This window comes from Caretta caretta, chromosome 6, assembly GCF_965140235.1.
Source record: "Caretta caretta isolate rCarCar2 chromosome 6, rCarCar1.hap1, whole genome shotgun sequence".
In the NCBI taxonomy this organism is placed as follows: Eukaryota; Metazoa; Chordata; order Testudines; family Cheloniidae; genus Caretta; species Caretta caretta.
Window position 1 is genome coordinate 102,058,969 of NC_134211.1, and position 24,898 is coordinate 102,083,866.

At 42.8% G+C, this 24,898-nt stretch overlaps 1 protein-coding gene across 2 annotated transcripts in view; it reads right to left on the reverse strand.

Annotated features, from left to right (window-relative positions):
* LGMN (legumain) overlaps positions 1 to 23,017 on the reverse strand; it is a 41,240-nt gene extending 18,223 nt beyond the window's left edge. Inside the window, exons 1-2 of one of the 2 annotated variants that reach the window (XM_048853352.2) lie at positions 22,860 to 23,017; positions 15,814 to 15,980 (exon numbers count right to left, since the gene is read on the reverse strand). In XM_048853352.2, the coding sequence (XP_048709309.1) occupies positions 15,814 to 15,951 (138 nt within the window). In that variant the 5' untranslated portion in view covers positions 15,952 to 15,980; positions 22,860 to 23,017. The remainder of the gene's footprint in view (positions 1 to 15,813; positions 15,981 to 22,859) is intronic. The other variant, XM_075129837.1, reaches the window with a different exon arrangement.
* Positions 23,018 to 24,898: the final 1,881 nt, after the last annotated feature.

The window sequence follows — 24,898 nt, forward strand, 5'->3', positions numbered from 1 at the left end:
CTCCCCCCATCGCAGCCCAGAAGGCTGTGACCGCAAGAAAAGCCCCTGGTGGCGGCATGTGGCCACCGTGGCCTCATTTGAGTAACGCTGGCCTAGCACAACACGGTCCTTCTCGTCCATTACCAGGACTCATGCCTGCTATGGTAATACAAATAATTTTTTTCCACTCAGGGCTTGGAGCAATTCGATTATAGCACAGAAATGGTTACTGACAGTATTAGTACCCATCTCTGTACAATTAAAATCCAATTTGCTCCAAGTCCTGATTGGGGGGGGGAAAAGCCATTCATTACATGAATGTTTTTGTAGAGTTTTCTTATGCATAATAGACGTCACTGAAAGGTTACTGGGAACATAATGCCTTCTGCAAAGAAATCTAAACTAAAATCCCACGCACTGAAGGCCTGATCCAAAGTCCAGTGGAGAAGACGACTCCCCATGACTGCAATGAGCTCTGGATTAGGCCTTAGATGACTTAGTGCTTGGCCTAGTTATGATTTATGCGGTCTGACATCTGAAAAATTAACTTGGTCAGTTTTGAGCTAGGACAAATTCTCCCGCGCCTAATTACATTCCTTGTGGAATAACCCTAAGTATCTTAAGGGTATGTAAACACAAGTTGTGTGAAAAGCTAAACTACAGAATTTCTAATCAAACTCTTGTCCTTATTATAAACAGGATATGAATGTGCAGATTTTCTTTAAAGAGACACACTACTGCTATAGTTAAATCTCTTTTTTATAACAGAAATTACAATGTACATTAAAGTGATCTTATATAAAAAATACATGTCTCCACGAGGAAAGCGCTAATATTTTGTTTTAGAAACTTCCCTCACGAACAAATTATTTTAGCTCTACAATCCGTTGATGATTTAATGGTCTAAGGACAAAATAATTCTCCTCTACCCCTAGATAACTAAGAAATTTTCCAGAAATGCATTTTTCAACGTTTCAGTGGAACTTCAAATAGCATTACACCAAGAGAGGTTTTCTTTCAGGTTATGCTGTGTGTGGTGGTGGGGTTTGCTTTTTTCTTTGTTTGTTTTTAATTCTAACCCCTTCCTATGATCTACTCCATGGGTGAGCAAATTTTTTGGCCAGAGGGCCACATCTGTGAATAGAAATTGTATGGCAGGCCATGAATGCTCACAAAATTGTGGTTGGGGTGCAGAGGGGGGGTGATGGCTCTGGTTCCGGGTGCGGTCTCCGGGGTGGGGCCAGAACTGAAGAGTTCAGGGTGCGGGAGGGGGCTCCAGGCTGGGGCAGGAAGGTGCAGTGCGGGGGGGAGAGGAGTGAGGGCTCCAGCTGGGGGTGTGGGCTCTGGGGTGAGGCTATGGATGAGGAGTTTGGGGTGTAGGAGGGTGCTCCAGGCTGGAACCGAGGGGTTTGGAAGGCGGGAGGGGGATCAGGACTGGGGCAGGGGTACGAGCTCTGGAGTGGGGCTGGGGATGAAGGTTTTGGAGTGCAGGAGGGTGCTCCGGGCTGGGACCAAGTGGTTTGAAGGGCGGGAGGGGGGCTCAGGGCTGGGGCACAGGGTTGGGGTGTGTGGGGGTGAGGCCTCTGGCTCGGGGCGCAGGCTCTGGGGTAGGGCTGGGGATGAGAGGTTTGGGGTGCAGGAGGGTGCTCCGGGCTGGGGCCGAGGGGTTTGGAGGGCGGGAGGGGGATCAGGGCTGGGGCAGGGTGTTGGATCATGGGGAGAGGCTCAGGGGGGCAGGCTCCAGGCAGCGCTTACCTCAAGGGGCTCCCGGAAGCAGCTCCCAGAAGTCCCTTCTCCAGCTCTTATGCGAGGCGCAGCCAGGCAGCCTTGCATGTTGCCCAGTCTGCAGGCACTGCTCCTGTAGCTCCCATTGGCTGTGGTTTGCGGCCAATGGGAGCTACAGGGGTGGCACTTGGGGCGGGGGCAGCATGCAGAGTGGAGCTCTCTGGCTTCCCCTACACATAGGAGCCGGAGGGGGGCCATGCCGCTGCTTCCGGGAGCCGCATGGAGCAGCCCCCGACCCTACTCCCCAACTGGAGCGTCGGAGTGGGGCAATCCCCAGACCCTAGCAGGAGCTTGAGGGCCGGATTAAAATGGCTGGCAGGCTTGTTCCAGCCCACGGGCCATAGTTTGCCCACCCCGATCTAGTCAACATTAGAAAAGTTGCACAGGTTTAATTAAATCAATCCAATTAAACCAGAGAGAACTCCTGATGTAGACACTGAAACATGATTAAACCTCACTTACATTGGTTTAGTTTAAATCAGTAATTTATTAGCATATGCTAAGCAAAGGTTAAACTGGTTTAGGAGTGTCCACATTAGGGGTTTGACCTGGTTTAATCAGATCAAATTTAGTTAAATTAGTGAAATGTTAATAATATAGGAAAAGCCCTGTCTTCAGAGTCTGACACAGAGATGGGGTGGTAATTGAGCAAGATTCCAGGAAAAGGCGAGGTACGTTCCATGCTAAAAAAAAAAAAAAAAATCTGCTGTAGCACAATCTCGTCACATGATTTACTTTGGAAATCTACCCATCCTTACTAAAGGAGTTATATTTCCTATTACATCAGACGAGATTTTCTTCCATCCAGCTCTGTAAACTTAAATATTTATATTTCAACATTGACATCTGCATGGCACTTCACCAGTCCCTACCCCAAACTGCTTACGTTAAACACAGATCTTGACAATAGACAAGACAAGAATAGGAGAGAGCAGTGTAAAAACGTAAGATATGAAGCAGACGTTTGTGAGGTTTGCTAGGGAAAAAGAGAACTGGAAAGCACTAATCTGTACAGTCACTCTTCTAACCTTGAAATCCTTCCCAAAGATCTACTTCTTCTGTGGTGCCTACAGTAAATGGCTATGGGCTTAGCTACACAGGGAAACCTATCAGCATAACCATATCAGTATAACTAAACTACACAATACTGACATAAACTAAACTAGAGAAAGGCACTCTTATTTTGGAATGTGTGTCTGCACTAGGAGTTATACCAGTATAACTATAGTGGTATAATTATAGTACATTTCCCTGTAAAAACAAGCTCCAAATAGATGGACAATAAAAACTTCTGATGTACAAATATTAACCAACTCAGAACCATTCAGCTGTGTACATAACTAGCCTTTGTAAACAGGTTTGTATGCGTTTCCTTTGTCTTCTCCTTTTCCTTATTGCGTGTTACACTCACTTATTACATCTTGACTTAATTAGATGGTAGAACTTTTTGGGGTGGGGAAACATCTTTTTACCCTATGATTGCAAAGCATTAGGCACAAATAGCACCTCAGCAGGCCTCCAGGTGCTCCCCGTACTACTGCTACTAATTGTAATAGAGATCAGTTTAAGAAGAGAGAGGATATATTGGGAGATATTTAAAAGGCAAAAAGTGAGGATTTGCATATTCTGTCTTAGGCCTTGTCTACATTAGGCTTTACCTGTATAGTTAAACCATCAAAACCTTATCATGTGGATACAGTTATATCAGAGAAATTGTGTTTATAATGGTATAGTTTGTGCCAGGTTGGGGAACTGGCATAAGCTATGCCAGTATAAACACAGGTATACCTGTATAATTGTATTTAGGCTACAGCTGTTACTGGTATAGCTATATCGGTTAAAAAAACAAAACAAAACACCACCACTCCTAACTGACATAGCTATGCTGGTAAAAGGTTCTGTAGGTTAGGCTTTACATCATTTTAATCTAGACAGGGCAACCAGCCTCGGCTAAATTTCTTGCCACTTGTTGCTGCTGTTATACCCTCCTCCATACTGTGGCCCTTTCTCCTCCCCCCACCCCCAGCATTGCTTCAGCATCTTTTCTCTGAACTTTTCAACCTCCTCCTCCGCACTTTGGTGCCATTGCTACTGCTTGATATGTCTAAAAATCTCATTTCCATTACTTATCTTCCCAAACACATCCTCCTACACTGTTCTCATAGCCATGTTTGTTATTTGCATGATTGTTTTACTTCCTTTTATCATTTACATTTTATCATTTTACATTTCTTGCATCTGCTGTCTGGAAGTACTTTTCACATTATTCTGTTCTATATCTGTTCTTAAACAGTCCTCATCATTGAAGTATCTGAAGGTCTTTCAGTCGTGCCTTAAACAATGTGACGAACATCTGTCCTGTGAGTCATTTGTTCTCTCACCCTCTCCCCTACCCCCCAGGGACGGCGGGGGGGGGGGGAGGGGGGATTGTGTGTGCAGTGTTTGTTTTGGTACGTTTTTTTTAATTATATGTACATTCAAAGCAGATTAGAGCAACTCATTTTCTCATCAATGTCCTTTCCAATACACTCTAAATCTTTTTTTTTTCCCCATAGGACTCATTTACTGTAGTGGAGATAAGGGGTGATACCAACCATTCAGGTGTTAACACTGTAAAACCTCAAATGCAAAACACTCGCTCTTTTCAATAAAACTATCTAATTGATGCAGCTTCCTAACCATTGTCACCTTCTCTCTCTGTACATTTAGGGCTTATCTACATGGGGAAGTTACACCCACACAAGATAGGGTGTGAATTTAAACCACTCATACCACCACAACTCCTCATGTGGTTACTTTTATTCTGGTAAAAGGAGGTCTTTTTCCGGTTTAGTCTGTCACTTTGGAAGCAAAAAGAAAAGGAGTACTTGTGGCACCTTAGAGACTAACCAATTTATTTGAGCATAAGCTTTTGTGAGCTACAGCTCACTTCATCGGATGCATACTGTGGAAAGTGTAGAAGATCTTTTTATACACACAAAGCATGAAAAAATACCTCTCCCCACCCCACTCTCCTGCTGGTAATAGCTTATCTAAAGTGATCACTCTCCTTACAATGTGTATGATAATCAAGTTGGGCCATTTCCAGCACAAATCCAGGTTTTCCCATCCACAGCCTCAGAAACAACTCTGACATCATAATCAAAAAGGCTGACAAAGGAGGTGCTGTTGTCATCATTAATAGGTCGGAATATGAACAAGAGGCTGCTCGGCAGCTCTCCAACACCACTTTCTACAAGCCATTACCCTCTGATCCCACTGAGAGTTACCAAAAGAAACTACAGCATTTGCTCAAGAAACTCCCTGAAAAAGCACAAGATCAAATCCGCACAGACACACCCCTGGAACCCCGACCTGGGATATTCTATCTACTACCCAAGATCCATAAACCTGGAAATCCTGGGCTCCCCATCATCTCAGGCATTGGCACCCTGACAGCAGGATTGTCTGGCTATGTAGACTCCCTCCTCAGGCCCTACGCTACCAGCACTCCCAGCTACCTTCGAGACACCACTGACTTCCTGAGGAAACTACAATCCATCGGTGATCTTCCTGATAACACCATCCTGGCCACTATGGATGTAGAAGCCCTCTACACCAACATTCCACACAAAGATGGACTACAAGCCGTCAAGAACGCTATCCCCGATAATGTCACGGCTAATCTGGTGGCTGAACTTTGTGACTTTGTCCTTACCCATAACTATTTTACATTTGGGGACAAAGTATACCTTCAGATCAGCGGCACTGCTATGGGTACCCGCATGGCCCCACAGTATACCAACATTTTTATGGCTGACTTAGAACAACGCTTCCTCAGCTCTCGTCCACTAATGCCTCTACTCTACTTGTGCTATATTGATGACATCTTCATCATCTGGACCCATGGAAAAGAAGCCCTTGAGGAATTCCACCATGATTTCAACAATTTCCATCCCACCATCAACCTCAGCCTGGTCCAGTCCACACAAGAGATCCACTTCCTGGACACTACAGTGCTAATCAACGATGGTTACATAAACACCACCCTATACCGGAAACCTACTGACCGCTATTCCTACCTACATGCCTCCAGCTTTCACCCTGACCACATCACACGATCCATTGTCTACAGCCAAGCTCTGCGATACAACCGCATTTGCTCCAACCCCTCAGACAGAGACAAACACCTACAAGATCTCTATCAAGCATTCTTACAACTACAATACCCACCTGCTGAAGTGAAGAAACAGATTGATAAAGCCAGAAGAGTTCCCAGAAGTCACCTACAGGACAGGCCTAACAAAGAAAATAACAGAACGCCACTAGCCATCACCTTCAGCCCCCAACTAAAACCCCTCCAACGCATTATTAAGGATCTACAACCTATCCTCAACGACGACCCAACACACTCACAAATCTTGGGAGACAGGCCAGTCCTTGCCTACAGAAAGCCCCCCAACCTGAAGCAAGTAATTTTTTTGGGTGCCTAAACATTCTTTAAAGGAGTCTGATATTCAAAAATTCATAGGTATCCAGTCTCTCAAAATCAGATCCCTTTAAGTTTAAAGACAGGTTTCAGAGTAGCAGCCATGTTAGTCTGTATTTGCAAAAAGAATGCATCCGATGAAGTGAGCTGTAGCTCAGGAAAGCTTATGCTCAAATAAATTTGTTAGTCTCTAAAGTGCCACAAGTACTCCTTTTCTTTTTAAGTTTAAAGCATCTCATTTAGGGCTCCCAAAGACCAAGTCTACTTTAGAACCTTTTGCTAGCACACGGATGACTGCATAAACACTGAGGACACAGTAATTCAGCTATGGTTTCCAGTGGTGATGCTCACACCTGGGTGAGGCTGATCTAGGCCCCAAAATTCTGGGTTAACTGTGCAGTGTAGACATAGTCTCAGTAGGAGTTAAGGCACTTTTTAAAAACTGTGGGAGACATTCTTCTTAATGACAACTAAATTCACTTGTTTACTCATTGTTCAGAGAGAAACTGCTGTCACGTTGTGTAGCCTGGAAGGAGGTTGGGGTTTCTCCACTGTACCTTAAGCTTTTAGGTTTCCTCATTTCTTCCTCAGCTGCATTTGCATAAAGAATGGAACTAGAAGGAATGCATAGCCAAGACTTTCAAAAGTGGCTAGTTCACGGGGCCCCAACGCAGTACCTGCGGGCGCAATGGCACCCGCCAGGTCAGTTGTGTGCACCCACAGGACATGCCACCGCCGCCGAGCGCGGCCACCGGAGAACCGGCCGCTGAAATGCCGCTGAGAAGCATGGCCGTTTTTCGGCAGCATTTTGGCAGCGGCGCTTTTTGTCACTGTCGCTTCTCGGCAGCATTTCAGCGGCGGGGGGGTCTGGCGCCCACCAGTCTTCTGGGAATAGGAATATGCTATTCCCACAGAAAGGTTGGGGACCACTGGGCTAGTTATTTTGGCCAAGTCCATGGGCGGCGGGGTGAACGCGCCCTAGGGGGAGGCTAGTCCTTGGCCCCTCCCCCCCTTCTGCTCCCCCGCCAGAGCCCGGAGCACACTGCCCCACCACGCGCCCCAGCACTGGGCAGGTGAGCGGTGTGGCTGGATTGCCCCTGGCCCCAGCACTGGGCGGGCAGCACGGCCGGAGCTCCCCCTGCCCCAGCTTGGTCCCAGTGGCAGGAGGATGGGGGACATGGTGTGGCATGGTCTTGCGCACCACTGCCCCCAGCCTGCCCACCTGCCCCAGCCTCTCGGCCACAGAAGGGACCAGCAGGCAGGAGGGGGTCTGGTGGAACATGGGCAGGACCACGCTAGGCTGTTTGAGGAGGCATGGCCTCCCCCTGTCTACGATACCCGCCGCCCATGGCCAGGTCTATATTTGAAAAGGCTTGTCAGGATGGCTATACAGATAAAAAAGCCTGCTAGCACTGGTGCAGCTTATAGTGGCAACAGAGTGCTTTTCCAGGTATAGCTTAGATCAGTTTGGAAAGCAAAATAAACATTCATGCCAATATAACTGCATCTAGAATAGGACTTTTGGAAGTTTAGAAATCTCAGAAAATCACATTCCTAAGTGACATTCAGGGGCGTGTGCAAGTGGAGGGGGGAAAGCAGTGGCACAGGCCCCCCCAATAATTGTTGGGGGCACAAAACTCCTCCAGCCCTGGGGCCACAGTGGTGGGGGGGGGGTAGGAGAGTGAGCTTCTCTCGGCCCTGAGGCTGTGGTGGCGGGGGAAGGAAGAGCGAGCTCCTGCTGGGCCAGGGCAGGGGGAAGGAATAGCGAGCTCCTGCTGGGCCAGGGCAGGGGGTGGGAGTGAAGCCGGAGCTCCTGCCGAGGCCAGGGGAGGCCTGAGGCGCAAAGCAGGGTTGGGCGCAAGCCACGGCTGGATAAGGCACCGCCCTCTCCCGGGGGGCGGCGACTCCTCTGGAAACGAGCTGGGCCCTTCCTGTGGATCACCCTAGCTGTGACAGGGTCGCTTGCCTCTCCCACTCCATGGAGATGTGGGGAGGAGGTGTTCTACCTCGGCCAGCGTTGGCAGCTGACTTAAAACTGATGCAGACCAGGGGAATCCGACTGTTTTAATTAAGACAAAGCACTGCAAAGGCCAACGGTGAGTGTTGATGTAATGTGATTTCTGCCCAGTGCTCTGAATGTCAACGTGAGCGAGTTCCTGCCAGGGGGACAGGACGAGTGGGCTCCTCCCAAGACTGGGACGAGGGGAAGGAACAGAACATGCACCCTCCACCCCAAAAGGGGTCAAAGTTAAGTTTCTGCACATACCCCTGCTGACTTTACTAAGGCCAGGTCTACACTAGGTGCTTTTGCTGGCACAGCTGTGTCAGCTTGGGGCACTGGATCCTGACTGGCATAGCTGTGCTGGTAAAAGCCCCTCATATAGGCACAGAAATATGGATAAAACTTCATTTTACCCATACAGCTTGTTTTGTTCATGTGAGTGGTTTTATTATACAGCTTTGCCAGCAATCTGCATCCACAATAGGAGCACTTTGCCAATATGCTATACCAGTAAAAGAGTCCTTGGATAGAAGCTGGTAGGCTCAGGGCATACTGGCAAAGTTTCTAATGCAGACCTGATCTTACCCTGTTCATGTTTAACTACAATAGCTTTTAAATGGTCTCCTTTAAACTTGAAAGTCAAAACCAGCTATATAGGGGATAAGGAGGGATGGAGTTCCCACCTTTGTGCTAGGATGGCTGGCTGGAGCTACTATGGCTAATAGTGTGTGGGTTCCACTATGGCTGCTTCTTCATCGTGGAGATGGAAACCAAAAACACTTTATAAGTGGAAGCTTTAGACTCTCCTCCAGTATGTGAGAAAATCCCTAAATACAGCATGCCCCCCATCTTCTTTCATGCCTGTAATATTTCATTAGTGTTGGGATGAGGCTGTGTGGTTTTTTTCTGCAAAATCTCTCAAGAATTGCTCGTTTCACTACTCTAAATTTTTAGGTTTGTGTCCTGTTAAAGGAACAGTGCAGTGATCTGAAGTAATAAAGGAGAGGCTATAACATCTCTGATAGTGAAGTATTCTTATACCAGATATATATTAAAAATGTCAACTATTTCTAAAAATACCTGCTGCTGTTTCCTTAGCCTCCCTAACTGTGCTCCACTGGTTCAACAGCCTGATCTGTATTACGGACACTCTTGAAAGATTTCCCAGTTGCTAATGTTGGTTTAACTGTAACAGTGTTAATAATGTTGGAAGCGCTAGTGTAGACAAGGCTACCATTACAGCGTTCATAACCACATCCATTAGACTTGTTCCTAGTAAGTTAGATGACAAGGTGCTGAAAATGGAACCAGCAGCAAAACTAGCTGTCAACAGTAGGGATTTTAATACAGTAAAAGCTTTTCTATCTGGCATGTTAGGGGAATGTTACTCAATGTATATCTTTTCCCACTTAAATGGCAAACAGTGGCTGGAAAGCATGGTAGAGGAAAAGTGTAAAACCAGTTTTTTTAGCAAATTCCAAGATAACAGATTTCAGATATTTTATGTACATTTATTTTTGTCTTCAGCATTTGAATTTTCCTGGAGGAGGATTTCACTTAATTTTCTTCCGCTGTATTCCCAGAGATAAAGACCTCAGATTCTATTGCCACCTCTTATAGCAGTGGTTTTCAAACTGCAAGCTGAATATAAGGCACTGGGTTGCAGTGGCTCTGGTCAGCACCTCTGACCGGGCCGTTAAAAGTCCCATCAGCGGTGCTGCCTGGCTAAGGCAGGCTAGTCCCTACTTGTTCTGACACTGCGTTGTGCCCTGGAAGCAGCCAGCAGATGTCTGGCTCCTAGACGGAGAGGCCACAGGGCTCCCTGTGCTCCTCCCACCCCGAGCACTGGTTCGGCACTCCCATTGGCTGGTTCCCGGCCAAAGCTGGGGTGGTAGTGTCTGCAGGCGAGAGCCACACGGACCGCTTGTGCACCTCTGGCTAGGAGCCGGACCTGCTGCTGGTGGCTTCTGGGGTGCGGCACCCTGCACAATGCCAGGACAGGCAGGAAGCCTGCCTTAGCACCCTAGCTGCTGAGCAGGAGCCTCCTGAGGTAACCCCATGCCCCAATCCCCTGCCTCAGCCCCCCCAAACCCAGAGCCCCTTCCTGCACCCCAAACCCCTCATCCCTGGCCCCACCCCAGAGCCTGTATGCCCAGCCCACAGCCCTGACCCCCTCCCACAGACCAACCCTCTGCCCCAGCCCAAAGCCCCCTCCCACACCCTGAACCCCTCATTTCCAGCCTCACCCCACAGCCCTCACCCCCATCCCCAGCTCGGCTGGGTCGCAGGCATCAACAATTTTCTTCAACTGGGTCGCCAGAAAAAAAAAGTTTGAAAACCACTGATGTAGATGGGGCTATTCCTGTCAACATAGCTACTGCCTCTTGGGGAGGTGGATTAACTACACCAAGGGGAGAACTGTCTTTCCTAAAGCAAAACACTGCATCAGCTCAGCTGTATCACTGTAGTAAGTACAGATCTGCCCTGTATCTATTGACTTTCAGGGTGTCCTGCAAAGCCTATCTATTTCCCTGGACTTCTGGGGAGGGATGATATAATGTCTGGGTATCTTCACAGAGATTGGTTCATGCTCTTTATTTGTTTATGCTCTGGTGGATTATATGGTGATGGGTTGTTGTGAGGCCAACTGTATGTTTGTTTCATTGGGTAGGTCTTCACGGCCGATAACTGACATTAGCCTAGCTTGAGCAAGAGCAGTCACACTGCACAACACAAGATGCACTCACATGTGTGGCACTAATACTAATAACCCTGGGTTTTTTGCAAATGCTATAAATTGAGCCACTCTCTGAATACTTTTCCAAGTGAATTGTAGAGAACTTGTCTGTCCTTTTTGGGCACCCATGGAGAATTGTGGAAGGCATTAGAGGATTGTAGAGCAGTCACATTAGCAGCTGCTGAATTGTGCTAACTCAAGGTTTACTCTATACTCCCCGACAGGCCAACTACCTTGAGTTAAAAACACCACCACTCCTGAGTTGAGTCCCTCTACACAGAAAACCCCTTAAGTTAACTTTGCAGCAAGGACAAGCTCATTACTTTGGGTTGTGGATGTTTTATAAAAATGTCAAGGTGCCAAGATCTGTTTATGAAAGATGAAAATAAATGAATAGCTTAGGTCTTGGCTTTATTTGGAACTAGTTCCAATTCAGCCATCATGTCCAGAAACTGTAGCTTCAAGGTGCAAATCCCCAGTGTAGATAAGGAAAGCAACAATTTCTCCCGTTTGTACTTGCCTTACTTACAGTTGGGGTTGCACCAGTGCAGTGACACCATTTGCTGGCTACTGTGGCTGAATCTCAAGTATACAGAAGGCCTTAGATTACTTGAAACTATAGGTACATATCCTATCATGGATGACTCAATCCTCCATCCTTACAAGGTACAGTATGGAAACTGAGTTCCCTGAAGTATTTTGTGTATGAAATCTCTCACATAATATTTTAAAAGGTGAGGTCTCATCCATTGAGCATGGATATCAAAAATCCCATGGTACTTTATATAAGAGGAGGGTTAGCTTCAGAGGAGTTGATCAAAATGTTCCTTCCTCCTGCAAAAGACCTCCACTGTTCTGTAGCATGTTGTGCATTAATAAGTTACTAGGGTGGAGTTGCTGCAGGTGGCTACAAGATGCATTTCAGTGGTGCTGTATATAGATATACATTTTGCATGCTATTACTTGAAATTTGCACCTTGGATGAAGCGTAAATGGACTGTCTGCCTCGGACACCTGAGCTGTTAAATATCGGGGAGGGGGGGGGGAAGGGAAGAAGAAGGACTCTTACTTGACAAAGTAAAAAGCTGTGAGTGATCATACTTTACTGAGTTAACGACAATTGAAGTAAACAGTAAGCTTTCCAAGAATAACATTCAGTGAGGCAATGAAAGCAGACAAGCTGAGTAACAGAGATACTGCTGAGGACAATTCATATTTTGTAATTTAATTTGCACAGACTGGACTGTGTGTGGGGAAATATTTAATTAAAAGATACAAGATGTGATGTAATCCTCTTCAATTTCTCTGCCAGAAATAGCAACCAAGTTACACAAAGTTGACAAATGAGCAATGGGTTGGTTTAAAAGATTTAATATCTAGCTGAATTAATTACTGTCAATAGGATAAAAATTCTAACTGCAATTATAGTCTGTCACAACACTATCTTCGACACACTCTCCTCTGGAATAATTTTGAGCTCATTCCTGGATGGCTCTAGAATTCCCTTTCTTTTATCTCCACCAAGCAATTCACTCTCCTCTGGAATAATTTTGAGCTCATTCCTGGATGGCTCTAGAATTCCCTTTCTTTTATCTCCACCAAGCAATTCATTCTCCTCTGGAATAATTTTGAGCTCATTCCTGGATGGCTCTAGAATTCCCTTTCTTTTATCTCCACCAAGCAATTAAGTGTCATATGTGAGCACTTTAAAGTAGTTTCAAGGATTTCTAGAAAGAGGAAGCATGGGATGGGGAGTCCAGACCTGAGTTCTATTCCTGGCTCTAGCACGTGACTTGGCCAAATCATTCAACCTTCACTATATTGCAGTTTATATCTGGAAATTGGGGAACAAATACTTACCTCAAAGGTATGTTGTGAGGCATAAACGATATTTATGTCATGCTCTGAGATGGAAGGTGTGATAGTAGTCCAAAGTACTATTTTGTTCCACCTTTAGTTAAAGGTTAGACCTACTGGGCATCTGGTTTTGATTGGGGTCTCATGGTGATATTAGAGCAGGTTTTACTGTATGTTGGCTAGACCAATTCTATTATAAAGAAGGTCTCCCATAAGTATTTGTAAGCTGTGAAATTGTAAAGGTTTGCTGTTTTGATTTTCTTAATCTTAACAAATTTTTTTTTAATGGAAGGATAATTTTCTGATGTCTACATTTCATGTTGATTAAAAACAACAAGATTCCCAAGATATACACTTAGAAAGTGATGGGACCGGCAGGTCCCTGGGCGTGTTCCCTAAGTGCCTGCACAGCACTAAATAGGTTGCTGCGCCACCACACAGCTTACAGGGAACTTGGGTCCACTGATTAAAAAAAAAAAAAAAAAAAAGATTTTTAAGCCTCCAAAAAAAAACTACCATTTGAATAACAATCGCCATCTTTTAAAAGCTGCTACTGAGCTTGCACAGGAATAACTTTTCCTGAAGATTTTAAATACAATGTTATTCCTACCTCAGTCTTTTTAAATGAGTGTTCTCCCACCAGAGTGTTGTGTGTAAGGGAGCTGGTGAAGTTGTTATGCAGCAACAGAACCTCAAAACATAGCTTAAAGCAAGCCTCCAAAACCCTTAAGCTTAGATGTCCCAGGACCAGGTACTTGAACAGGACACCTATACAGTGGGAGATTTAACTGAATGTTTTACTGGTAGGGATGTAAAGGGGGAAAAGAGAGAGACAGAGAGGGGAAAGTTGCCAAATAGTTGGAAGTGAGAGTCGAGAGAACATAATGGACAAGAGCATACAGAATTGCTTTCAGAAAAACCTACTCTAGTTCAATCATCACAATTTGATGCAGTAATGACCGAATGAAATTCTATGACCTGCTAGCTGGACATCAGACAAGATGATGATAATGGCCTTCTCTGGCCTTTATTTATTTTTTAAAGAGGACAACACTATTCTGGCTTGTCAAGTCAAGAAAGAAGAGGGCTGAACAAGAAAATAATAATTAAAAAAAAGTAAAAGGAATAGTGGAAAGGTGTTGGAGGGTTAGAATGATAAAGGAAAAGATCAAGTGGAGATTGGCTTTTAGATTACTAAAGTTTATTTATGTAATTCACTTAGTTTCAGAAAAACATTCCAAATTATGAAAAAAGGAAACACCTGTTAATCTGAAACTGAGAGGGAGATGATAGCAGAAAGTTGTTCATGCCCAGACTAATTCAAAATTTACATAGGAACACAAGAATGGCCATCCTGGATCAGACCAATGGACCATCTAGCCCAGTATCCTGTCTTCTGATAGCGGCCAATGCCAGGTGCTTCAGACTGAATGAACAGAACAGGGCAATTATCTCATGATCCACTCCCTGTTATCCCAGCACCCACCTTCTGGCATTCAGAGGCTAGGGGCACCCAGAGCCTGGGATTGCATCCCTGGCCAATTTTGGCTAATAGCCATTTATGGACCTATCCTCCATGAACTTATCTAGCTTTTTTTTTTTAACCCAGTTATTCTTTTGGCCTTCACAACAGCCCCCAATAACAAATTCCACAGGTTGACTGTGCGTTGTGTGAAGTAGTACTGCTTTTGTTTGTTTTAAACCTGCTGCCTAGTTATTTCATTGGATGACCCCAAGTTCTTGTGTTATGTGAAGGACTAAACAAACATTTATTCAGTTTCTCTACACCATTCATGATTTTATAGACCGCTAGCATATTCCCTCCCCCTTAGTCATCTCTTTTTCCAAGTTGAATAGTCCCAGCTTTTTTTAATCTCTCCTCATACGGAAGATATTCCATACCCTTAATAATTTTTGCTGACTATCTCTGTACCTTTTCCAATATATCTTTTTAAAATGGGGCAACCAGCACTGTGCGCAGTATTCAAAGTGTGGGTGCACCATGTATTTATATAGCAGCATTATGATATTTTCTGTCTTATTATCTATCCCTTTCCTAATGGTTGCTAACATTCTGTTAGCTTTTTTGACTGCCACTTCACCTGACCAGATGTTTTCAGAGAACTATCTGCAATGACACCAAGATCTTTGAGTGATAACAGCTAATTTAGATCCCATCATTTTGTATGTATAGCTGGATGATGTTTTCCAACGTGCGCTACTTTGCATTTATCTACAGTGAATTTTATCTGCAATTTTATTGCCCAGTCACCTAGTTTGGCGACATCCCTTTGTAACTCTTCAAAATCTGCTTTGAACTTATAAGTAATTTTGTATAGTCTTCAAATTTTGCAACCTTACTGTTTACCCCTTCTTCCAGATCATTTATAATATGTTGAACAGTACTGGTCCCAGTAAAAATCCCTGGAGATCACCACTATTTACCTCTCTCCATTCTGAAAACTGTGTTTATTTTTACTCTTTGTTTCCTGTCTTTTCACCAGTTACTGATTCATGAGGACTTTCTCTCCTATCCCATAACTGCTTACTTTGCTTAGAGCCTTTGGTGATGGACCTTGTAAGGCTTTCTTAAAATCCAAGTACACTGTAACAACTGGGTCACTCTTGTTCACATTTATTGATGCCCTCAAAGAATTCTAATGAATTCTCATTCTGTTCTTTACTATAGTTTCACCTAACTTGCCTGGTGCTGAAGTTAGGCTTACTGGCCTGTAATTGCCAGGATTGCCTCTGGAGCCTTTTTTAAAAATGGGTGTCACACTACCTATCCTCCAGTCATCTGGTACAGAAGCTAATTTAAGTGATAGGTTACATACCACAGTAAATACTTCTGACATTTGAGCATCTAACTAAGTTTATGGGACAGGTATTTGAAGAAACTACATTGCACAGTGACTGGTACTTGTATACTATGCCATGAAACACTGTTAGAATGTCGTAATGAATTGGACAGGTCATCCTTACCTGGTGTCTGTAATTGTACCAGCCATTTGACCCTGCTACGATGACAATCCAGTGCTTGCCTCCATCTTCAGGATCCTCGAGAGGAAATGTGTTGATTCCCAGGATACAGCCTAGCAATACAATTGCTTTCAAAATCATTTTCTTTCTTTACTCCACAACTCCAGAAACTAAGGAATAAATTTCAAAGACTAGGTCAGAAGATGGTAGAATAAAGCCAAAGCAGCAATTTCTGCATTTTAAAAATACAGCACATTGCAATACAGGTGCGATTCAGTTCCTGTTAGTTTGACATTGAAGTGAAAATACAACTACCCAGAATAAAAGTCTTTGAAGGAATACAAATGAACCAAAATAAATGAAGCCACAAGACCTGGATATTTTGTTCTACAGTAGCTAGTAAATTGGTTAGGACCCATATGTGTGAAATGAGTATCACTATCATCCACATTTTACAGATAAAAATCTTCTGAAATAAAAACCCACGAGACTTTTCATAACACTTTTCATTCTATTTGGTTTCTTCAGTCCCTGCTCTCCTTACAGTGTGTATGGTAACACCCATTGTTTCATGTTCTCTGTGTATATAAAATCTCCCCACTGTATTTTCCACTGTTCTTTCATAATAATCATTCACCTTTGGCGTAACACAAAAAGATGAGACTAAACTACTCCCACTCCAATGCTGGTCTCCTTTCAGACAGAACTGATAATCATTTTGACCTCTTACTGTTACATGGATAACCAGAGGGTAACATGGCCCCAGGCCTGCTATTCTAGAACCTGCCTTGGGCAGACATGTACAAGGAAAAAATACCCAAGACTAGGGATTTAGGACATGTAAATTACTCTCACTGTAAATTATTTTGTGGAAACCAAATAATGTCTATTCCTAGGCAAATCCCGAAGCGTTACAGCCTCCTGGCAAATTGAGCATCACCCAAACCGATATCTGGCAAGGTGCTTAAAAGGATCTATTCAATTTGTCCGCCACTGGCAATTTTGTCGCACCACCAAAGCTTTTCCTGACTACATGATCAGCCATATAGTTATATTCCTTGGTACACATGCTTCAGAATTTTGTTGGTCCTCATTCTGATATGTCCATACCAAGAAAGCCATCAAAACCAAACCAGTGCTGATGGTGGCAGTTGCTGGGTTTGGCTTCAAATAACCTCATTTATGATCTTGTCTGGCTACTTTATATGAAGCAGCTGACAAAGATTGTAAGAATCAAAAACTTTAAAGGAGTGGTTTTTGGCTTTCTTCAGTGCCCACCTTCCACACAATAGTCTGCATAAGAGTGATTCTATAGATCTGCAGCTTTGCAGCAAGCTTGATGCCACAACCACACCACAGAGCCTGTTGAAGGGCCCAAAACATAGCAGCAGCTGCTGCCATACGTGTCTACATCTTTCAAGCACCCTGCAGCACTATCTATGACTCTGCTCAACTGTTTACAGCCGCTACCTGCTCCATGTCTCATCTGGACAGGTTAATACTGAGCTGGTTGTAATCTGGAGCTGGAGTCTGCTTGATGGTAATGGCCAGGAACTTAATTTTATCTGGATTAATGAGACCACCAATGTGTGCTGCTTCTTGCTCAACCAGACTGGTGAATCACTACAGCTGATGGCCAAACTGAGTCAACAAGGCAGTGTCATAGGCATATTCAAGATCCCAAAGCAGAATGGAGTTCAGCTCAATGTCTAATAGACCTTAAATTTTAAATTTAATTCTAATTTTAAATTTAAATTCTTAAATTTAATCTTAAATTTTAAAGATTAATTTCTATACAACATTTGCAGTGTTTACTTTTCATCAGTCCTATTTGTCTGTCACGTTCTGTTTCATGATTTAGTCCCTCTGTTTTAAATTTAGAGCAGAAAAAAGTAAACTAGACAGCAATACTAGCAAGGTACAAAAAGAAATTATAAATGCTCACATCTGCAGGGTTTTCTGAATAGCTTTTAGAACAAACTCAAACAGGTATAGTAGCTCTTTTACACATTTGCTAATTCACTGCTTGATTCTAACTTTTAAAAAATGTCTGAGGGACAAGCCTAGACTGTTGAAAAGATGTTAGGTAGATTAAAAAGACAGTGTGCTGTGCTGTGTTGAAAGAGGAAACCAGACCAGTAATGTGAGGGGGAAAATATTCCTTGTCACATGCTAACCTTCAGGTCACAAACTGCAACAGGAAACCTGTTCAATTAATTTGATTACCAAGAATTCACAGGTACACAGAAGTACAATTGTAATAAATTCCTCTCATTTGCTTTAAAAATAAAAGACAACTGCAATTCTCAGTCTAGTAATAAAGTAGAACCATGGGAATATACATATTATGTGCAGTATGTCTTGTTATACATGACAAAAAGAAATGGTCTCTCCCCTGAAGGTTTTAAAATTCACAAAGATCAAATGTGCTGGGTGACCCGGATGATGGTGATAATTTAGATCTAATTACCTAGTCACCTTAGATACAGCAATTTTAATAACTGATAAGAGGTCTTCACTATATTTAGAATGATAAACATTGCAGTTGTTTACAGCTACAGTAGAACACCAGAGTTACGAAAACCAGAGTTACAAACTGCCTGGTCAACCACACACCTCATTTGGAACTGGAAGTATACGTAATCAAGCAGCAGAGACACAAAAAAGCACATATTGTACAATACAGGACTATGTTAAACATAAACTAAAAAAAATTTTTTTAGGTGTGACAAGGTAAGAAAACTGTTTCTGTGCTTTAGAGACTAAAATTTATTTGAGCATAAGCTTTCGTGAGCTACAGCTCACTTCATCGGATGCATGCAGTGGAAACTACACAATGGTAGATATGTGCCAGCAATGCCCCTCTGCCATGTACATTGGCCAAACTGGACAGTCCCTACGTAAAAGAATAAATGGACACAAATCAGACGTCAAGAATTATAACATTCAAAAACCAGTCGGAGAACACTTCAATCTCTCCGGTCACTCGATTACAGACCTAAAAGTCGCAATTCTTCAACAAAAAACTTCAAAAAACAGACTCCAACGAGAGACTGTTGAATTGGAATTAATTTGCAAACTGGACACCATTAAATTGGGCTGGAATAAAGACTGGGAGTGGATGTGTCATTACACAGAGTAAAACTATTTCCCCATTTTTATTTTTCCCCCCTACTGTTCCTCACACGTTCTTGTCAACTGCTGGAAATGGCCCACCTTGATTATCGCTACAAAAGGTTGTTGGTTTTTTTCTCTCCTGCTGGTAATAGCTCACCTTAGCTGATCACTCTCAGTGTGTAGGGTAACACTCATTGTTTCATGTTCTCTGTGTATATAAAATCTCCCCACTGTATTTTCCACTGCATGCATCCGATGAAGTGAGCTGTAGCTCACGAAAGCTTATGCTCAAATAAATTTGTTAGTCTCCAAGGTGCCACAAGTACTCCTTTTCTTTTTGCGGATATAGACTAACACGGCTGCTACTCTGAAACCTGTTTCTGTGCTTGTTTCATTTAAAATTAGCATGATTAAAAGCAGCATTGTTCTTCTGCATAGTAAAGTTTCAATGCTGTATTAAGTCAATGTTCAGCTGTAAACTTTTGAACAACCAAAATGTTTTGTTCAGAGCTACACACATTTCAGATTCACAAACTCTGAACAAAAAAACATTATGGCTGTTCTTTCAAAAGTTTACAACTGACTTAAAGATTTGACAAGGTAAGGAAAGTGTTTGTGCTTGTTTCATTTAAATTAAGATGGTCAAAAGCAGCATTGTTCTTCTGCATAGGAAAGTTTCAAAGCTGTAGTAAGTCAGTTGTAAACTTTTGAAAGAACAGCCATAATGTTTTTTTGTTCAGAGTTTGTGAATCTGAAATGTGTTTAGCTCTGAACAAAACATTTTGGTTGTTCAAAAGTTTACAGCTGAACATTGACTTAATACAGCATTGAAACTTTACTATGCAGAAGAACAATGCTGCTTTTGACCATCTTAATTTAAATGAAACAAGCACAAACACTTTCCTTACCTTGTCAAATCTTTTTTTTTTTAAACTTTCCCTTTTTTTTTTAGTAGTTTATGTTTAACACAGTACTGTACTGCATTTGCTTTTGTTTGTTTCTGCTGCTGTCTGGTTGCTACATCAAGTTCCAAATAAGGTGTGTGGTTGACCAGTCAATTTGTAACTCTGTTGTTCGTAACTAAGGTTCTACGGTAAGTGGCTGGATCAGAAGTGCAAAGTAACCACAGCTCTCACTGAAATCAGCATGTAGAAAATCTCCTAATTTCTATAATTCAGTGGGGATTTTCCCGCTTTAATTTCCTTTTAAAAATATAATATTTTGCAAGCAGTAGAGGCTGGGGTTAGATATTGATAATTACGGCATGAAGCTTTACTAAATCTACTAGTGACTGATATAGGCATTAATTATTACTGGAATTAGTGGTTTCTGGTGATCATTTATGCAAAAAATGGTACAGTCTTTGAAAATGTGCAAAGGCCATATTTACAGTAAATAGAAAGTATTCCAGTCCGTATTTTAATCAAGACAGCCTTTATTTTACAATAAAAATTGTGTAAAGCAATTTAACAATTAACCTTAAGTTTAAAATTGCTTCAAACTGCTATCCCAGTGCTAGCTCATCCATTCCTACAACAGCAGGAGCAGTGACATGCCCCCATTTCCCAGCAAAAATGAGACAGCAGCTCCTCCCTGTGACTGAGACAAACTAATAGCCCTATTCTTAACATCCTAAGAAATCCAGGTTGTAACATGACAGTTCTCGAGGTCTCAGTGAAATTGGTTCAGCTGTTTACTTTCAAATCCACCTACTCACATACTTAACATGTAGGGACATTTTGTCAGTAATTTTTTTATCATGAAATAGTTGTCCAAGCTGCAGGTACATATCAATGCAAAAATTTATATAATGTGTTATGCATCATTCTGTAAACAGGACTACCACTACTTTGAGCGTGAACAGTAAAAAATAAGTTGATTATGACACCTTTTATAGCGAGGAGGGAGGTTTGTGGAAACATAACTAGAAAACTTTATACTTAACATTTTTCTAATTGTTCATTATGATTTGTCTTGCCATTTTATACTTTTAGACTTTTAGGGCAGGAACAGTATCATACTGTGTACTTCTACAGTGTTCAGTCCAACCCTGACTAGAGTTTGGGGCACTACTATAATATAAACGTTTCACAGATTTTCATATAAAGCTAATACTGTCCACCTCAACTATAAAAAAAATGCATGTATGTGCAATAGGGCATTTCCAACTTAATCCGCAGAGTGTGGGGAAAGTCCATTATCTATACAGGAAATTTTAAATTCTTTTGACTAGTGTTCCAATGAAAACCTTACCTTAGAACAGTAGCTCTCAACCTTTCCAGACTGCTGTACCCCTTTCAGAAGTCTGATTTGTCTTGCATACCCCCAAGTTTCACCTCACTTAAAAACGACTTGCTTACAAAATCAGACATAAAAATATAAAAGTGTCTCAGCGCACTATTACTGAAAATTTGCTTACTTTCTCATTTTTACCATATAAATATTGTACTTCATTTCAGTGTATAGTATACTAAGAAATATAAACAAGTCATTGTCGGTATAAAACTTTACTTGGTATTGACTTCCCTAATGCATTTTATGTAGCCGGTTACAAAACTAGGCAAATATCTAGGTGAGCTGATGTACCCCCTGGAAGACCTCTGCATACTCCCAGGATATGTGTACCCCTGGTTGAGAACCACTGTCCTAGAGGACCAAATCTATGCATGCCAGATAGTAAGAGACTTCTTCTCCCACAAAAATGTTCCCACTTTCTTCTATGCCCTTCCCTTTATGCATGGAATGCTTTTCCTGAGCTGCTCCTCAAAACCAGTACCTCCCTCCACATTCATCCCTGCTGATGAACAACTTGAAGTGTGAGAAAAGAAACTGACTAATAAGGGCTAGACTGAGGTGCAACTGATAATGGCCTTATGTTTAACAACAATAAACAAACGCTCAAGCTGAAGCTATTCCTTACTGTGATCACTTTATTTGTATATTTTTCCTCTGCACTTGCATCTACTTTTAGATTGTGCAGGGATTATAGCTTCCTTTGTTTATTCAATGCCTAACCCATTATAGTTTCTCTTGGAAACAGTGGATCTAGTTTTTAAGTCTGTCAATGGTGCTCATAAAAGGTTGTATGAATTTATTATTACTAACTATACCGACCAATTACATACACCAGGCTCCTAAGTAAATTACTTCCCTACAACTCTGTCTTGTGCAAAAGTTTCCTTAGCAAAGCCCCAGGTCACACAGGTGGTGTTTCCTTTCAGTTCCTGTTTACCATTTCTTTATCTCAGTGCAAACAGCTGCACCTGGATTTTGTAGCTGATCAGTTGTTTCTCTATTTAAAACAACTTGTAATGCCATTTTCAGTGGGTTGGTTTTACACCACTAACAGAGGCTGGACACTGCAATGGACACCCATTTCAGACCGAGCAGAATTACTGTTAGCCCCTTATATATTTGAATAAAACCCCTTGGCTGGACTGGTGGGTCAACGGCTAATAGCTGTAGCCTGTTGACTTAAGGGGTCTTGGCACAGTATTAGTGGGAATGAGACATCACCCCTATCTATGCTTTATGTGGTCCAGGTCCACTGCGAGCTGAGGAAATCCCCTCCTCCCCCCTCAAGAAGAACTCCCCTGTACCCACTGCCCCCAGCGGGCTGCTATGACCGGACAGGCCGGAGTCTTGCTCTGCCCCTTTCCCCGCTCAGTGCCCAGGCCCCCAGCACAGGGTGGATCCGCGACGCGCCCCTGCCCGCTGGTGTCCAGACCCCTCGCAGGGCGAGGTCCCTCACCTCCCCCGCCCCCTCCCATCCCTACAGCCATTTCTTGCCCCGCCCCCGCTCTCCAGAAGGGCTCCCCTCCGCCCAGCCCCCCACAGCTCTGCCCCCGCTCCCCGCCCCGCGTGCCCAGGGCGCAGGCTGGTTTCCCTTCGCCCGCCCAGGCAGCGCTGCCTCCCTTCGGGCCGGCTCTTACCCAGACCGGGTACTAGGCGGGAATCGCCCCTAACTCCTCACGCGCACCTCGACCGCTGTGATTTGCGGCGGACGGCCAGGGTCTTTGTATAGAGCCAGCCGGCCTCAGGCTGGGCGGGGAGACGGGTGAGTGGCGGCGCCATCGGCCAATCGTGTCAGCGCAGAGGCGCAGCCAGAGGCCGTCCTACAGTTCCCAGAATGCTGTGCTCTGCCTCCGGCAGCAAATCCAACGGCCCTCGGTGCAATGCATGCTGGGAGTCGTAGTGCTCAGGTGTTCAGTGCGAAAGATAAGGGCTCGGCACCGTTTGGCACGTGATGGTTGTGCCCGACGGAGAATCCAACCTGGGTGTGATCTAGGCTACAGGCCACCCCTGGGGTGACCATCTTTCTTGGGTGGAAGTAAGGGGAAACCACATGCAAATTGAGGGACAACACTTTATTTTAAGGAGCATTTTAGGGAAATGCCATTTCCCTTAGCATAGTATATATTTTTCTCTTGTGTACGATTCTACAAGTATGCAGTGCAATTAGCATAAGCTTCTATTTAATTTTAGATTTTTACTTATACGTTTTAATACATTTAATATACCATAAAATAATAAGGGACAAGTGGTCACTCTAAGGGACAAAACAATGAAATAAGGGTGTGTCCCTTAAAATAAGGGATTGGGTCGTTGCCCTACCATAACATGTCTGTAAAGTGCTTTGGACCTTTGAAGTGATATATAAGTGCTAAATATTATAGGGTTTTGTCAACAGGATAAATTTACTGGCATCATTATATCAGTATAATTATATTGCTGTAGTTATAGCCTTAATTCTCCACGTGGATATTATTCTGAGTGCCTTTTTCTGTTTTAGCTCAACGTATGTTGCTTTGGAAGCCGTATAAACTAACCTAGAAAAAGGCGCCATTGTTCAGGAATAAGAGTGTCCCCTGGGGAGTTATCCTGTTACCATGGTATAACTATAGCAATATTTCCCTATGAGCATAATCCCATAGGCAACCCTGTCTTCCAGTATAGCTTGTTCCCATTAGATATACAAGTAAAAGTTATTTCAGTTTAAAAATAATCACATCCCATCACATCCCAGACTGAAATAGCTAAATTAGTACAAAAACTGTCTGTAGACCTTACAACTTTGCTGAGTCAATGTAAGGGTTGCAGTTTTGAATCTTTAACAAAGAAGTTCTCTCCCAAAATATTAATTAGTCATTTCAATTAAATATGTGTTAAGAAATTAAAACAAAAAATACCAGAAAACTTTCAAGTTTTACAAATATATATATATATATATATATATATATATATATAGCTATACTGGCAAACCTCCTAATGTAGACACAACTTCTAGCAGCAAAAATGTGTTTTTGCCAGCATAGCTTATATCAGCTCCCTGAACAAAATGTTATGTGAGAAAAAGCACATTTTTGAAGTATAGCTGTCTACACTAGGCCTTTTGCCAGTATAAAAACTGACATTGTTATACAAGCAACAGTTTCTAGTAGACTAGGGATAAGATTCCGTTGCCTTCTTAATTACTCAGCTTTCATTCTCAAATTAAAATAGCTATTCACTAGGTTTCTTGTCCCAATAGAGTCTAAATTACACAAGACCTGACTTTCTAATGGAAAAAAACACTTTAAAAAGTTCATATTCTTTTTTGCATCATAAAAAGCATAAAACAACACAAGCCCATTTTTCCCTTTTCAAGTACAGTAACCTTTAAATTCACCCTTCCCCTTTTCAAGAAGGTATATTATCTTTTTTTCAGACTCCATCTGTGATCATTGTAGTATCCATTAACATGAATACAAGAAAACTAATTTTAATTACATAATTCTGCTCTGACCTTGGCAGAAATTTGTTAGAAAACTGAGGAATCCGTATGGTTGAACTGTCTCAACCTATCACCTGATTATGGTTAACCAATGTTGGAGATAATCCTTTTTTGGATGCTGATGTCTTTGTCAAGCAGACACATTTCTCCCAAACTTTTATGGCTAAACTGTTAAAATTGATTAATTGTGTCTCATAG